Below are 16,120 nucleotides of genomic sequence, written 5' to 3' on the forward strand. Positions count from 1 at the left end.
CCAATAACGTTATAACTGTAGAATGATCGAGGGCGAGTTCTTGGTTTCTTATGTGGGTTTATTGTTAGGCAGTTTCATTAACGTCCTCCCAGCGCGGCAACAACACACAACAACAGCAGTCACGTTTTCGTCTACCGTAAAGCAGTTCGTCTGCCGTAAACAGCAATGTTGTGACACTCTTAAACAGGACAATACTGCCATCTAGTGCATTTGATGAAAGCACTTTTGTGCGTGCCACACAGCAATGCATCATCAGAGAGGGTGTTCAGCATGGTTCGAAAAATAGTGACAGAGAATAGAACAAGGATGGACAATTCAACCCTTAACTCAACAAGTATATGTGTAAATAAATGAACACTGAAATTCAAGTATTTCTTGTATTTATATATATATATATATATATATATATATATAGCTAGAATTCACTGAAAGTCAAGTATTTCTTATATATATATATATATATATATATATATATATATATATATATATATATATATATATATATATATATATATATATATATAAATTGTCGGAGGCAGATATTTACATATATCCGTATTTAAGTGTTACTTCTTTATTTTCATAATCATATTACAAAACAGCTAGTGTTTTTCTTCCAATTGTGGTCTTTTGGTTATCTGCAAATAATGTGTGCTAACCTTGACTATGGAATGTAAGGAGGAGAGATAATCCTTCTCCTTATCTCGTCTTGTGTCCAGATGCGGAGGACAATGGGCATGCGTTTGGGCTGGAAAGACAAGACAGCGAGGGTGGGAGGGAGAGAGACTTGATAGAATAGAAGGTTTCCATATTTTAGATCAGACCATCTTAGCTGCGCGATTGAATGTTCTATGCTGGACTGGTCTCATTATATTTACAAAGCTTTGCAAATATATTACAAAATACCTATTCTGTCTCTGGTGGTTCTTCTACTCAGCTTTAAGTGTCGTAAAGAGCTTGGGAGCGACCAGAAACTTGAATTCCCTGGGAGGAACAACTGGTCCAAACGCAACAATATATATATATATATATATATATATATATATATATATATATATATATATATGAAATACTTGACTTGGTGAATTCTAGCTGTAAATATACTCCTCCCCTCTTAACCACGCCCCCAACAACGCCCCCCCCCGCCCCCCCCCCCACCTCCCGAAATCGGAGGTCTCAAGGTTGGCAAGTATGCAATACTTACTACTCATTTGTAACACAAAAATGAATAAAATTAAATATATGAATAGACAAATAAGAAAATAATTATTAAATACCTTAATAACAATAAATAAAGTTCTCATAAATAAATAGTTAAGTAGTTTGGGGATCACATTGAGATGAATATAATGTTTTCATTGTTTTAATAATGCAATGCTATGCTAATGTTATTGTTTGTGTCCTTCTCCCACACCTAAATGTTACCAAAGTCGTGCACAAGTAGTTTTGAGTAATTCAAAACCTGAATTTCTAGGTTGACAAAGCTAAAATAAATATATATATATATTTTTAAAACTCACCCATTGAATCTCTTGAGTGTTCTCCACTTTAGGCAACATGACGGCAGGTGGAAGAACCTCAGCTCCGAGAATAACCTCCAGGTCAGCTTCGGCTAAGCCACTGGACACGGAGTTCACCCTCACACACTTTTCCGTACGGCCTAAGTTCAGTTCCGCCAGCATCCTGGGAATGGTTTCCCTGGCCTCTGTCTGCAACATCAACAGGTGACAGGATTAACAATCAAATTCACACTTTTCCACACAATCAAATAAAACCCATTCTTCCTTTTAAAGTAAACATTGTGAAAAACAAAGCAAACGAGAGGTGAATACAATGGAACATCAAATTCAAAGCAAGGCCTGCAGTCCCAAGTTCTATGAGTAACATAGTAGATTTATGCAAACCAGATGTGAGGCTACAGGAATCGAGGAAAGAAGGGGGTGTCGGATCGGAGGAGTGACGTTCCATTAGGGAAGAAATGTGGTCCGAGTTAAGCGACACGTGGAAACGGAAGCTGAGGACTTGTCGGGTCTTATTAAGACGCTGGAGCTGTTGACTGGAGTGATGCTCCTATTTTTGCTTGTCAACCAGTGTTAGTTATTGGAACAAGGAACATTTCGAACATTGACAGATTGGATCTAAAGGATTACCGACAAAATCCAAACAAGAAGTAAGAAAAATTGATACAAGACTAATGGATTTCAATGTAAATATTTCATTATCATATGCCTACAAAACGCTGGTGGAAAGTGAATGGAGACTCCCAGACTTGCAAAGCTAATGCATGAATACCGTATTTTTCGGAGTATATGTCGCACCGGCCGAAAATGCATAATAAAGAAGGAAAAATACATATATAAGTCACACTGGAGTATAAGTCGCATTTTTGGGGGAAATTTATTTGATAAAAGCCAACACCAAGTTAACCATATTTGCCAACCCTCCCAGATTTTCCGGGAGACTCCCGAAATTCAGCGCCTCTCCCGAAAACCTCCCGGGACAAATTTTCTCCCGAAAATCTCCCGAAATTCAGGCGGACTCAGGTCCATGAGGACCTGAGTCCGCTAACCCACAATATAACCAGCATACCTGCCCAATCACGTTATAACTGTAGAATGATGGAGGGCGAGTTCTTGGTTTCTTATGTGGGTTTATTGTTAGGCAGTTTCATTAACGTCCTCCCAGCCCGGCAACAACACACAACAACAGCAGTCACGTTTCTATATACCGTAAAGCAGTTCGTCTGCCGTAAACAGCAATGTTGTGACACTCTTAAACAGGACAATACTGCCATCTAGTGCATTTGATGAAAGCACTTTTGTGCGTGCCACACAGCAATGCATCATCAGAGAGGGTGTTCAGCATGGTTAGAAAAATAGTGACAGAGAATAGAACAAGGATGGACAATTCAACCCTTAACTCAACAATGAGTAGATGAGTGGTATGTGTGTGTATATGTGTAAATAAATGAACACTGAAATTCAAGTATTTATTTATATATATATATATATATATATATATATATATATATATATATATATATATATATATATATATAATAAAATTAGTATATATATATATATGTATATATATACATATATACATATAATATATATATATATATATATATATATATATATCTAGAATTCACTGAACGTCAAGTATTTGTTATATATATATATATTATATATATATATATATATATATATATGAAATACTTGACTTGGTGAATTCTAGCTGTAAATATACTCCTCCCCTTTTAGCCACGCCCCCAACCACGCCCCCTCCCACCCCGACCACGCCCACCCCCCCTCACCTCCCGAAATCGGAGGTCTCAAGGTTGGCAAGTATGAAGTTAACGTAACATATTATGGTAAGAGTCATTCAAATAACTATAACATATAGAACATGCTATACGTTTACCAAACAATCTGTCACTCCTAATCACTAAATCCCATGAAATCTTATACGTCTAGTCCAGGGGTCGGCAACCCGCGGCTCCGGAGCCGCACGCGGCTCTTTGATCACTCTGATGCGGCTCAGCAGCTTACTTGCCGAACCCCCCCGATTTTCCCGGGAGACTTCCGGATTTCAGTGCCTTTCGCAGAAAACTCCCGGGATTAATATTCACCGATTTTCACCCTTACAGTTATATTAGGGAACGTGCCATGATGGTACAGTATTTGGCACCCTCTACAACCTGTAATAACATCTTGCGAGCCCAACCACTTGTGATCCATTATGCATCTTCTGCTTGCACACGTAAGTGACAGCAAGGCATACTTGGTCAACAGCCACACAGGTTACACTGACGGTGGCCATATAAAACAACTTTAACACTCTTACTAATAATGCGCCACACTTTGAACCAAAACCAAACAAGAATGACAAACACATATCGGGAGAACATCTGCACTTTAACACAACAGAACAAATACCCAGAATCCCATGCAGCCCTGACTCTTCCGGGCTACATTATACACCCCTGCTACCACCAAACCCCGCCCCCACCCCAACCCTGCTCCCTCACACATCAACCCCCCGCCCCCCCCCTCTCTGTGCGTCGGTTGAGGTGGGCGGGGTTTGGTAGTGGGGGTGTTACGGCTCAGGCTCCTGCCAACGCCGCTCATCCGTCTGTGCGCACCTCGGGACACGCCCACGGGTGCGCACATCCAGGGACGCGCCGCGCGCGTCCCCGCCCTGCAGCAGCCACCAGCTGCAATCACTCACCGGCAATCTACACTCCTGGGTCTGATGAGGGCAAGCTCAATAAAGGACCAGTGGACCCAAGGATCGGGGCGGGAACTTAGTTACCTCTTTGTGTACCGTAAGCCTTATGCGCTCTTACTGTGTTGTTTTTCCCTCCGTGATTCTGACGTCTGTTGCTCTTCCGCAGTGCCTTCCCGAGTCTTCCCTCCTCGAGATCTCCCGTTGTTTCCCCGGTGTTTTGGACTGCCTTCTTCTTTCCCGACTCCTCACTCGCCCCTGGACTCTGACGTCTCTCTCTGCCCCACGGACCCCTCGCTGATCTTGGACCCCTTTTGCCTTGCCCTTTTTTTGGACTTGTCTGCCTTTTCTCATCAACACTTGGTAACACACTTCAGATATCTACACGCATAGTCTTACACCACACACACACTCTTGTATTTTAGTCACACACTCTATTTCTATAGATTAGTTGTATTGTTTATTATTATATATATTTATTATATATAATAAATTATTTTATATACTTCCCCCTGGTGTCTGAGCCGTCACCTCCCCTTTAGTCTATACATAACAGGGGGTGTATAATGTATCCCGGAAGAGTTAGGGCTGCATGGGATTCTGGGTATTTGTCCTGTTGTGTTTACGTTGTGTTACGGTGCAGATGTTCTCCCGAAATGTGTTTGTCATTCTTGTTTGGTGTGGGTTCACAGTGTGGCGCATTATTAGTAAGAGTGTTAAAGTTTTTTTTTTTTTATACCGACACCGTCAGTGTAACCTGTGTGGTTGTTGACTAAGTATGCCTTGCTGTCACCTACGTGAGCAAGCGGAAGCCCCATACAACGTGTGGCTAAATAGGCACGTTGGTCGAAGTGGGTGCTATTTGCTGTACCATCACGGCACTCATGAAGTGGCATTCATATAAAACCCGCGTGCCGCACCAGCGTTCAAATTCCATATTAAGGTGTGGGCAGCGTGTCTGAGACCCCTGGTTTATTATACATAGCACAAAGCAAAAAAAAAACTTTGTATGCAGTGTTATTTCATTTTAAATTTCAATAATTTTTGTGGCTCTCATTGTTTTCTATAATTTGTGAAACTGGTCAAAATGGCTCTTTGACTCGTAAAGGTTGCCGACAAATCTCAGGAAACAGAGTGGACCGACACCAGCAGATGACATGGCACCCCAAACCATCACCCAACCATGCAAATTTTGCATTTCCTTTGGAAATCGAGGTCCCAGAGTCTGGAGGAAGACAGGAGAGGCACAGGATCCACGTTGCCTGAAGTCTAGTGTAAAGTTTCCACCATCAGTGATGGTTTGGGGTGCCATGTCATCTGCTGGTGTCGGTCCACTCTGTTTCCTGAGATCCAGAGTCAACGCAGCCGTCTACCAGCAAGTTTTAGAGCACTTCATGCTTCCTGCTGCTGACCTGCTCTATGGAGATGGAGATTTCAAGTTCCAACAGGACTTGGCGCCTGCACACAGCGCAAAATCTACCCGTGCCTGGTTTACGGACCATGGTATTTCTGTTCTAAATTGGCCCGCCAACTCCCCTGACCTTAGCCCCATAGAAAATCTGTGGGGTATTGTGAAAAGGAAGATGCAGAATGCCAGACCCAAAAACGCAGAAGAGTTGAAGGCCACTATCAGAGCAACCTGGGCTCTCATAACACCTGAGCAATGCCAGAAACTCATCGACTCCATGCCACGCCGCATTAACGCAGTAATTGAGGCAAAAGGAGCTCCAACCAAGTATTGAGTATTGTACATGCTCATATTTTTCATTTTCATACTTTTCAGTTGGCCAACATTTCTAAAAATCCCTTTTTTGTATTAGCCTTAAGTAATATTCTAATTTTGTGACACACGGAATTTTGGATTTTCATTTGTTGCCACTTCAAATCATCAAAATTAAATGAAATAAACATTTGAATGCATCAGTCTGTGTGCAATGAATAAATATAATGTACAAGTTACACCTTTTGAATGCAATTACTGAAATAAATCAAGTTTTTCAAAATATTCTAATTTACTGGCTTTTACCTGTATAACACCAAATTATTCAGGGGGGCTTAAGAATATTTTAGGGGGGCTTGAGCCCCCCTAAAATAGGCCTAACAACGCCAATGCCATTTACACAACGTGCCAACTTCACTGGTTTTGTAGCTAAAGCCATGTGAGCGTTAAAGGGGACCCCCTCAATCACCATGGGGCTGCTTCAGTCCCTGACTATGATCTACTGGAATGCAGGACTTTACATGATATTGCAGATGTCCCTTCCAGTATCAATAAAATACAATATCAAAGCGCATAAAACAATTTATTGGGTTTAGTAGGGGTCTGTAAGGGTAGTTTAAGATGAGCCTACTGATCTGGGAACCTCTCATTGCACCGTCTTACCGTCACGCTCATGGAGGCCGACTTAAATCTTTGTAACCTAAAACGGAAAGGGTTATTTACAGGGCCGTAATTCACATTTCATAAACCTGCCAACAATGTCTGCTGATCGTAAAGGCTGTGGAGATTCTGACATTGATCACCAGCCTAAAATCAAGAGCCATCTACAAATCAAGGGGCCTTCAAATGTTCTCAGATCAAATGAACTGCATCAGTAACCAGAGACTGATCATTGCTACACTTGTTTCCTTGTGCTACTAAATGTGAATGCCAGGAACATCCACCTTTTATCTTTCAGGTAAGACATATTATTCCAGCAGACACCTTCGCCCCTATGGCTTCCACTACTCAGCGCTTGAATAAAACCCTTTGAAAAGTAGGATTTTTACATTAATGGACCGTCATCCGACAAGTTGCCTCAAAGCTCCCCTTCCCCCCAATCACCTGGTGTCCCACGGAGCGCACAACCCCAACGTCAGCTCCATCTCCACTTTGATTCCTTCCATCATTAGAAGCTGACATGCAGGGAAGGCAGGTGGGGCAACTCGTCAGCCAGGAAGGCAGCGCCCGGCAAACGAGTACGAGGAAAGCTTTCAAGTGTCAAGCCGCTGACCTTCCGCAAGAGTACGATCTTCCCCTCAAAGCGCATTCTGAACCTCGGGATCCCACCGAGTGCTGTGTACACTTGACACAGCATGGTTGCTGCCTTGTTGACATCACATCGCAGTGGAAAAATGAAGCTTGAGTGAAAGCTCGATATAGAAGATCGTCTCCCATTTTTCTTAGTTCTCTTGGGAGTTTCTGCCTTCACACGCTCCACAGACTCAAGCATTTTCCTCTTTCACAGGCAGTCATTCAGACGTCCATCATGACTTCCGATCGGTATTTTTTGCCATTTGATGCCTTGCTAAAGGGAACTTCGAAAATTCTATACCGCCTATGATTGCCTGGTTCACTGTCTTTTAAAGGAAGAGGTAAAAGATGAGCAATTTTGCTTACACTGCAAAAAGTCAGTGTTCAAAAACAAGAAAAAATTAAAGCTGCAAGCAGCATTGGTCGGGCCCGCGTATTTGGCAGGTGCTAGTCCTAAGTGTCCCAATACTTTTGTCCAGTGTAAGTGTCCCAATACTTTTGTCCAGTGGTAGTCCTAAGTTTCCCAATACTGTTGTCTACTTTTAGTCATAAGTGTCCCAATACTTTTGTCAAGTTGTAGTCCCAAGTGTCCCAATACTTTTATCCAGTTTTCGGCCTAAGTGTCCCAATACTTTTGTCCGGTGGTAGTCATAAGTGTCCCAATACTTTTGTCTAGTGTACCTACCTTGTCTGCATTGTGTGGGCACGCTGGTGCTTCCTGCTTTTAAGCAGCCATCTTAAAAAAACAGCAGCGCAGCAGCATCAGCGCAGCGGGTCTTTGAAGGGTCATAAAATCAAAACCGGAGCAGTTATTAAAACTCTTTCAATAACTTTTAATCAGAATGGTTCAATCACTCTCCTGTGTTAGTTTGAAGCCGAAACGACAAACACGCTCAGAGGAGATAATGTTTGAAGAAAGGTGACCGGTTTTTACAAAAATGTTGTTTAGAAGGGGGAATAGCAAACTTCCAGTAGATTTTTGCTGGGGGTTGTCAATTTATGAAATGTAGGTCTAAATGAGACCTACGTAGAGGTTTTCGTTTCATGTCTCTCCGACCTTCCCAGTTGGAGTTACAGGCAGTTTTGTGTTTATTTTCTTCCGAGGAGCATTATTTTCTCCGTTTTATTCAAAAATTGCTGTAGAGCGCAATTTATAAATTTGGGGTTAGGTTTTTTATTAGATCGCAATGTTTGCCAGTCCTGATGTGTGCGTTCAGTTTGGTGAGTTTTGAAGCGTGTTAAGGGGGTCAAATTACAGCTGAAAGAGGCAAAAGTTACTGTTTTTAGTACTTTTGTGTCTTGAAGGGGGAATAGCCAACTTCCTGTTGATTTTAGCCCGATGAAGTACAATTGAAAAATGTAGGTCTAAGTCAGACCTACATAAAGGTTTTTGTTTCATGTCTCTCCGACCTTCCTAGTGGGAGTTACAGGCAGCGTAGTTTTTTCTTCTTCCTAGGGGGCGCTAGAGCGCAATTTAGAGTTTTGGGGTTTGGTTTTTTTATTAGATCGCAATGTTTGCCAGTCCTGATGTGTGCGTTCAGTTTGGTGAGTTTTGAAGCGTGTTAAGGGGGTCAAATTACAGCTGAAAGAGGCAAAAGTTACTGTTTTTAGTACTTTTGTGTCTTGAAGGGGGAATAGCCAACTTCCTGTTGATTTTAGCCCGATGAAGTACAATTGAAAAATGTAGGTCTAAGTCAGACCTACATAAAGGTTTTTGTTTCATGTCTCTCTGACCTTCCTAGTGGGAGTTACAGGCAGCGTAGTTTTTTCTTCTTCCAAGGGGGCGCTAGAGCGCAATTTAGAGTTTTGGGGTTTGGTTTTTTTATTAGATCGCAATGTTTGCCAGTCCTGATGTGTGCGTTCAGTTTGGTGAGTTTTGAAGCGTGTTAAGGGGGTCAAATTACAGCTGAAAGAGGCAAAAGTTACTGTTTTTAGTACTTTTGTGTCTTGAAGGGGGAATAGCCAACTTCCTGTTGATTTTAGCCCGATGAAGTACAATTGAAAAATGTAGGTCTAAGTCAGACCTACATAAAGGTTTTTGTTTCATGTCTCTCTGACCTTCCTAGTGGGAGTTACAGGCAGCGTAGTTTTTTCTTCTTCCTAGGGGGCGCTAGAGCGCAGTTTAGAGTTTTGGGGTTTGGTTTTTTTATTAAAAGACAATTTTCGCAGGTCCTGATGTGTGGGTCAAATATGGTGAGTTTTGACGCATGTTAAGTGGGTCAAATTAGTGCTCAAAGAGGCGGCCGGTATAATAATAATAAAACCTTACAAATTCAATAGGTCCTTATGTCCCATTGCATAAGGACTCCCTTTGGGAGTCCTTATACAATGGGCCATGCGGGCCCTAATTAAAGCTGCAAGCAGCATTTGTCGGGCCCGCGTATTTGGCAGGTGCTAGTCCTAAGTGTCCCAATACTTTTGTTCAGTTTTCGTCATAAGTGTCCCAATACTTTTGTCTACTTTTAGTCCGAATTGTCCCAATACTTTTGTATTGTGTGGGCACGCTGGTGCTTCCTGCTTTTAAGCAGCCTTCTTGAAAAAACAGCAGCATCAGCGCAGCGGCTCTTTGAAGGGTCATAAAATCAAAACCGGAGCCGGTATCAGAACTCTTTCGATAACTTTTAATCAGAAGGGTTCAATCTCTCTCCTGAATTAGTTTGAAGCCGAAATGACCAACACGCTCAGAGGAGCTAATGTTTGAAGAAAGGTGACCGGTTTTTACAAAAATGTTGTGTTGAAGGGGGAATAGCAAGCTTCTTGTAGATTTTTGCTGGGGTTGTCAATTTATGAAATCTAGGTCCAAGTGAAACCTACGGAGAGGATTTTGTTTCATGTCTCTCCAACCTTCCCAGTGGGAGTTACAGGCAGTTTTGTCATTTTTTTCTTCCGAGGAGCAGTTTTTTCTCCGTTTTATTCAAAACATTGCTCTAGAGCGCAATTTTTAAATTTGGGGTTAGGTTTTTCTATTAGATCGCAATTTCTGCCAGTCTTGATGTGTGCGTTCAGTTTGGTGAGTTTTGAAGCATATTAAGGGGGTCAAATTACAGCTCAAAGAGGCAAAAGTGACTTGATTTTACTCAAATTTAGCGTTGAAGGGGGAATAGCAAACTTCCCGTAGATTTTTGGCCGAGGAAATAAATTAATACAATTTAAGTCTAAGTGAGACCTACATAGAGGTTTTTGTTTCATGTCTCTACGACATTCGTACTGGGAGTTAGAAAAAGTTTACTTTGTAGGGGGCGCTAGAGCGCAATTTTGAGTTTTGGGGTTTGGTATTTTAACCAAAGAGTTTTGTTCGAGTTTATTTGTGTGCGTCAAATTTGGTGAGTTTTGAAGCATGTTTAGAAAAACAATAGGTCCTTATATGCCTTATGCAATGGGCCATGCGGGCCCTAAAAATACAAAAATGAGGGGTATTTTATTTGAACTAAGCCAGGGGTCGGCAACCCAAAATGTTGAAAGAGCCATATTGGACCAAAAATACAAAAACAAATCTGTCTGGAGCATACTTGCCAACCTTGAGACCTCCGATTTCGGGAGGTGGGGGGTGGGGGGCTCACACAGGGACAAAGGACCTCGGTAGCACGGCAAGCAATGGCGGCAGTTTGTTCCCGCAGACGAGCGAGCTAAACCCCCTGGATGTCTTGGCTCACACCGTCCCTTATGCCACCGAAGATGATCAAGAGAAGAATATCGACCCTAGCTTCCCTGGCCTGCTGACATCAACTCCAAAACTGGACAGATCAGCTTTCAGGAAAAGAGCGCGGATGAGGGTATGTCTACAGAATATATTAATTGATGAAAATTGGACTGTCTGCACTCTCAAAGTGCATGTTGTTGCCAAATGTATTTCATATGCTGTAAACCTAGTTCATAGTTGTTAGTTTCCTTTAATGCCAAACAAACACATACCAATCGTTGGTTAGAAGGCGATCGCCGAATTCGTCCTCGCTTTCTCCCGTGTCGTTTTCGTCGGTTTCGCTTGCATACGGTTCAAACCGATATGGCTCAATAGCTTCAGTTTCTTCTTCAATTTGGTTTTCGCTACCTGCCTCCACACTACAACCATCCGTTTCAATACATGCGTAATCTGTTGAATCGCTTAAGCCGCTGAAATCCGAGTCTGAATCCGAGCTAATGTCGCTATAGCTTGCTGTTGCATGGTTAGAAAAATAGTGACAGAGAATAGAACAAGGATGGACAATTCAACCCTTAACTCAACAATGAGTAGATGAGTGTTATGTGTGTGTATATGTGTAAATAAATGAACCGAATGAACTGACATTCAAGTATTTCTTGTATTTATATATGTGTATATATATATATATATATATATATATATATATATATATATATATATATATATATATATATATATATATATATATATATATATATATATATAAAATAAAATAAATATATATTTATAGCTAGAATTCATGGATGGATGGATGGATGGATGGATGAACTGAAATTGAAGTATTTCTTGTATTTATAGAAGTATATGTATATGTATATATATATATATATATATATATATATGTATATATATATATATATATATATATATATATATATATATATATATATAAAATAAAATAAATATATATTTATAGCTAGAATTCACTGAAAGTCAAGTATTTCTTTCCTTATGCCACCGAAGATGATCAAGAGAAGAATATCGACCCTAGCTTCCCTGGCCTGCTGACATGAGGGTATGTCTACAGAATATATTAATTGATGAAAACTGGGCTGTCTGCACTCTCAAAGTGCATGTTGTTGCCAAATGTATTTCATATGCTGTAAACCTAGTTCATAGTTGTTAGTTTCCTTTAATGCCAAACAAACACATACCAATCGTTGGTTAGAAGGCGATCGCCGAATTGGTCCTCGCTTTCTCCCGTGTCGCTGGCTGTCGTGTCGTTTTCGTCGGTTTCGCTTGCATACGGTTCAAACCGATATGGCTCAATAGCTTCAGTTTCTTCTTCAATTTGGTTTTCGCTACCTGCCTCCACACTACAACCATCCGTTTCAATACATGCGTAATCTGTTGAATCGCTTAAGCCGCTGAAATCCGAGTCTGAATCCGAGCTAATGTCGCTATAGCTTGCTGTTGCATGGTTAGAAAAATAGTGACAGAGAATAGAACAAGGATGGACAATTCAACCCTTAACTCAACAATGAGTAGATGAGTGTTATGTGTGTGTATATGTGTAAATAAATGAACCGAATGAACTGAAATTCAAGTATTTCTTGTATTTATATATGTATATATATATATATATATATATATATATATATATATATATATATATATATATATATATATATATATAAAATAAATATATATTTATAGCTAGAATTCACTGAAAGTCAAGTATTTCTTTCCTTATGCCACCGAAGATGACCAAGAGAAGAATATCGACCCTAGCTTCCCTGGCCTGCTGACATGAGGGTATGTCTACAGAATATATTAATTGATGAAAACTGGGCTGTCTGCACTCTCAAAGTGCATGTTGTTGCCAAATGTATTTCATATGCTGTAAACCTAGTTCATAGTTAAAACGCTTAGCGCCCTAAATAGCGGAACAGCATCCCTTAGCTGGAAAGTGACGGCGACAGACACATTTGCTGTACCGTTCATGGAATTTGCTGCTCACTCATGTTCCGTATGCCGAAGAAGGCTTTCTGGCTTCACGGTCCGAGCGCCATGCACCTGCAGGTGCGGTCAAGCAAGCTGTTGTTCCTGTGCGGCAGGTGCAGTCATTTCCAAAGCAGTGATAATAATCCCACCGTCAAGATCATATGTTCATCATTTTCTCAGTTGGACTGGTGCAAGTTTATTTTAAATGGACAAACTTAAAAAAAAACAAAAAAAAACACACATTTAATAACTACACTACCATCTGTGGTTTTGGTGGGGCGGAAAATACTCAAGGCTCCTTCATTCAACCCCCCCACCCCCCATTGAGCCTCTCTATTATGTTTCCTCGTCTTAGGAATCGATGCATATACAATCTGCCCCCTCCATAACCACAGGGTTCTTCTCAAAGATCCAGATGTTCACCCCTCACTGACAACTGCATCATTGGGTTATTTCACTAGCTGAACATCATATGCTTTTTATTTGTATCTTTATAAGAACACAGGGATGGGGCTTTCTCTCTTCTCCATTCTATTTTATGCCCCTGACATACTGACTAGGAAGTATTACAATTTAAAGGGGAACATTATCACAATTTCAGAATGGTTAAAACCATTAAAAATCAGTTCCCAGTGGCTTATTTTATTTTTCGAAGTTTTTTTTCAAAATTTTCCCCATCACGCAATATCCCTAAAAAAAGCTTCCAAGTGCCTGATTTTAACCATCGTTATAAACACCCGTCCATTTTCCTGTGACGTCACATAGTGAAGCCAACACAAACAAACATGGCGGAAAGAACAGCAAGCTATAGCGACACTAGCTCGGATTCAGACTCAGATTTCAGCGATTCAACAGATTACGCATGTATTGAAACGGATGGTTGTAGTGTGGAGGCAGGTAGCGAAAACGAAATTGAAGAAGAAACTGAAGCTATTGAGCCATATCGGTTTGAACCGTATTCAAGCGAAACCGACGAAAACGACATGACAGCCAGCGACACGGGAGAAAGCGAGGACGAATTCGGCGATCGCCTTCTAACCAACGATTGGTATGTGTTTGTTTGGCATTAAAGGAAACTAACAACTATGAACTAGGTTTACACATACTTGCCAACCCTCCCGGATTTTCCGGGAGACTCCCAAAATTCAGCGCCTCTCCCGAAAACCTCCCGGGACAAATTTTCTCCCGAAAATCTCCCGAAATTCAGGCGGACTCAGGTCCTCCACAATATAAAAAAGCGTACCTGCCCAATCACGTTATGTTCAGCATGGTTCGAAAAATAGTGACAGAGAATAGAACAAGGATGGACAATTCAACCCTTAACTCAACAATGAGTAGATGAGTGTTATGTGTGTGTATACGTGTAAATAAATGAACACTGAAATTCAAGTATTTATTTTATATATATAATAATAAATAAATATATATATATATATATATATATATATATATTAAAAAAAAAAAAATATATATATATATATATATAATAAAATATATATATATATATACATATATAATAAAATAAATATATATATATATATATATATATATATATATATATATATATATATATATATAGCTAGATATCACTGAACGTCAAGTATTTCCTATATATATATATATATATATATGAAATACTTGACTTGGTGAATTCTAGCTGTAAATATACTCCTCCCCTTTTAGCCACGCCCCCAACCACGCCCCCGTCCCACCCCGACCACGCCCACCCCCACCCCCTCCCCCCACCTCCCGAAATCGGAAGTCTCAAGGTTTGCAAGTATGGGTTTACAGCATATGAAATACATTTGGCAACAACATGCACTTTGAGAGTGCAGACAGCCCAATTTTCATCAATGAATATATTCTGTAGACATACCCTCATCCGCTCTCTTTTCCTGAAAGCTGATCTGTCCAGTTTTGGAGTTGATGTCAGCAGGCCAGGGAAGCTAGGGTCGATAGGGGGTTTAGCTCGCTCGTCTGCGGGAACAAACTGCCGCCATTTCTTGCCGTGCTACCGAGGGCCTTTGTCCCTGAATTGCTCACACACTCCGGCAGATTCAATGGGGGTCTGGCGGCAGATTTCTTTGACTTTATGGTTGGAAATGCATCTGCTTTGAGTGTCGCAGGATATCCACACATTCTTGCCATCTCTGTCGTAGCATAGCTTTCGTGGGTAAAGTGTGCGGAACAAACGTCCAAATTCTTGCCACTTTCGCATCTTTGGGCCACTGGCGCAACTTGAATCCGTCCCTGTTGGTGTTGTTACACCCTCCGACAACACACCGACGAGGCATGATGTCTCCAAGGTACGGAAAACAGTCGAAAAAACGGAAAATAACAGAGTTGTTTTGACCCGGTGTTTGAGAAAATGGCGGATTGCTTCCCGCTCAAGGCGTTTAATTCGCCAAAATTCACCCATTTAGAGTTCGGAAATCGGTTAAAAAAATATATGGTCTTTTTTCTGCAACATCAAGGTATATATTGACGCTTACATAGGTCTGCTGATAATGTTCCCCTTTAAGGAACATATTATTTTCTCTCTAATAAGAGTGCAGTTCTACTTCATCCTCTCATAGAGTGTATGATTCCCTGCCTTCATCCATCATCACTCCTTTAAAGTGAAGTGGCCAGTGAAAACAGCACAGTGTAACGGGATAACGGGGAAAGCGCATTCCGGCGCTGCATTCTTTGCTTCCTCTGAGCCTCTAATCCGGAAATTGAAGACGACAATCAAGTAAGAGTATAGAAAAAGGAAGGGGGGAAAAAAGAACAAGTTGTTATCTTGCAGTTTTTGGGAGGCGCTGCACAATTCAGTTTTCGACATACTTGCCAACCTTGAGACCTCCGATTTCGGGAGGTGGAGGGTGGGTGGGTGGGGGGGGGGGGGGGTGGGGGGGTTAAGAGGGGAGGAGAAAGGGCATCTCTATCCTCCTTCAAAACCGCACTAAAACAACACCTCCAGGCAACTTCAACCCTTGACTAACACCCTCACCCCACCACATCCCACCTCCCCGGATTGTAAATAACTAAATGTAAATAATCAAATGCATTTCTAATGTATATACTTAATAAAGAAGGGGAACCGGAGGGTGTGTTCCAACTATCGTGGGATCACACTCCTCAGCCTTCCCGGTAAGGTCTATTCAGGTGTACTGGAGAGGAGGCTACGCCGGATAGTCGAACCTCGGATTCAGGAGGAATAGTGTGGTTTTCGTCCTGGTCGTGGAACTGTGGAC

At 41.2% G+C, this 16,120-nt stretch overlaps 1 protein-coding gene across 1 annotated transcript in view; it reads right to left on the reverse strand.

Moving 5' to 3' along the window:
• Positions 1 to 16,120, reverse strand: part of clybl (citrate lyase beta like) — a 239,426-nt gene that overhangs the window by 79,510 nt on the left and 143,796 nt on the right. The window contains exon 3 of the mRNA XM_061970736.1: positions 1,521 to 1,709. Within this exon, the coding sequence (XP_061826720.1) occupies positions 1,521 to 1,709 (189 nt within the window). The remainder of the gene's footprint in view (positions 1 to 1,520; positions 1,710 to 16,120) is intronic.

This window comes from Nerophis lumbriciformis, linkage group LG13, assembly GCF_033978685.3.
Source record: "Nerophis lumbriciformis linkage group LG13, RoL_Nlum_v2.1, whole genome shotgun sequence".
Taxonomy (NCBI): Eukaryota; Metazoa; Chordata; class Actinopteri; order Syngnathiformes; family Syngnathidae; genus Nerophis; species Nerophis lumbriciformis.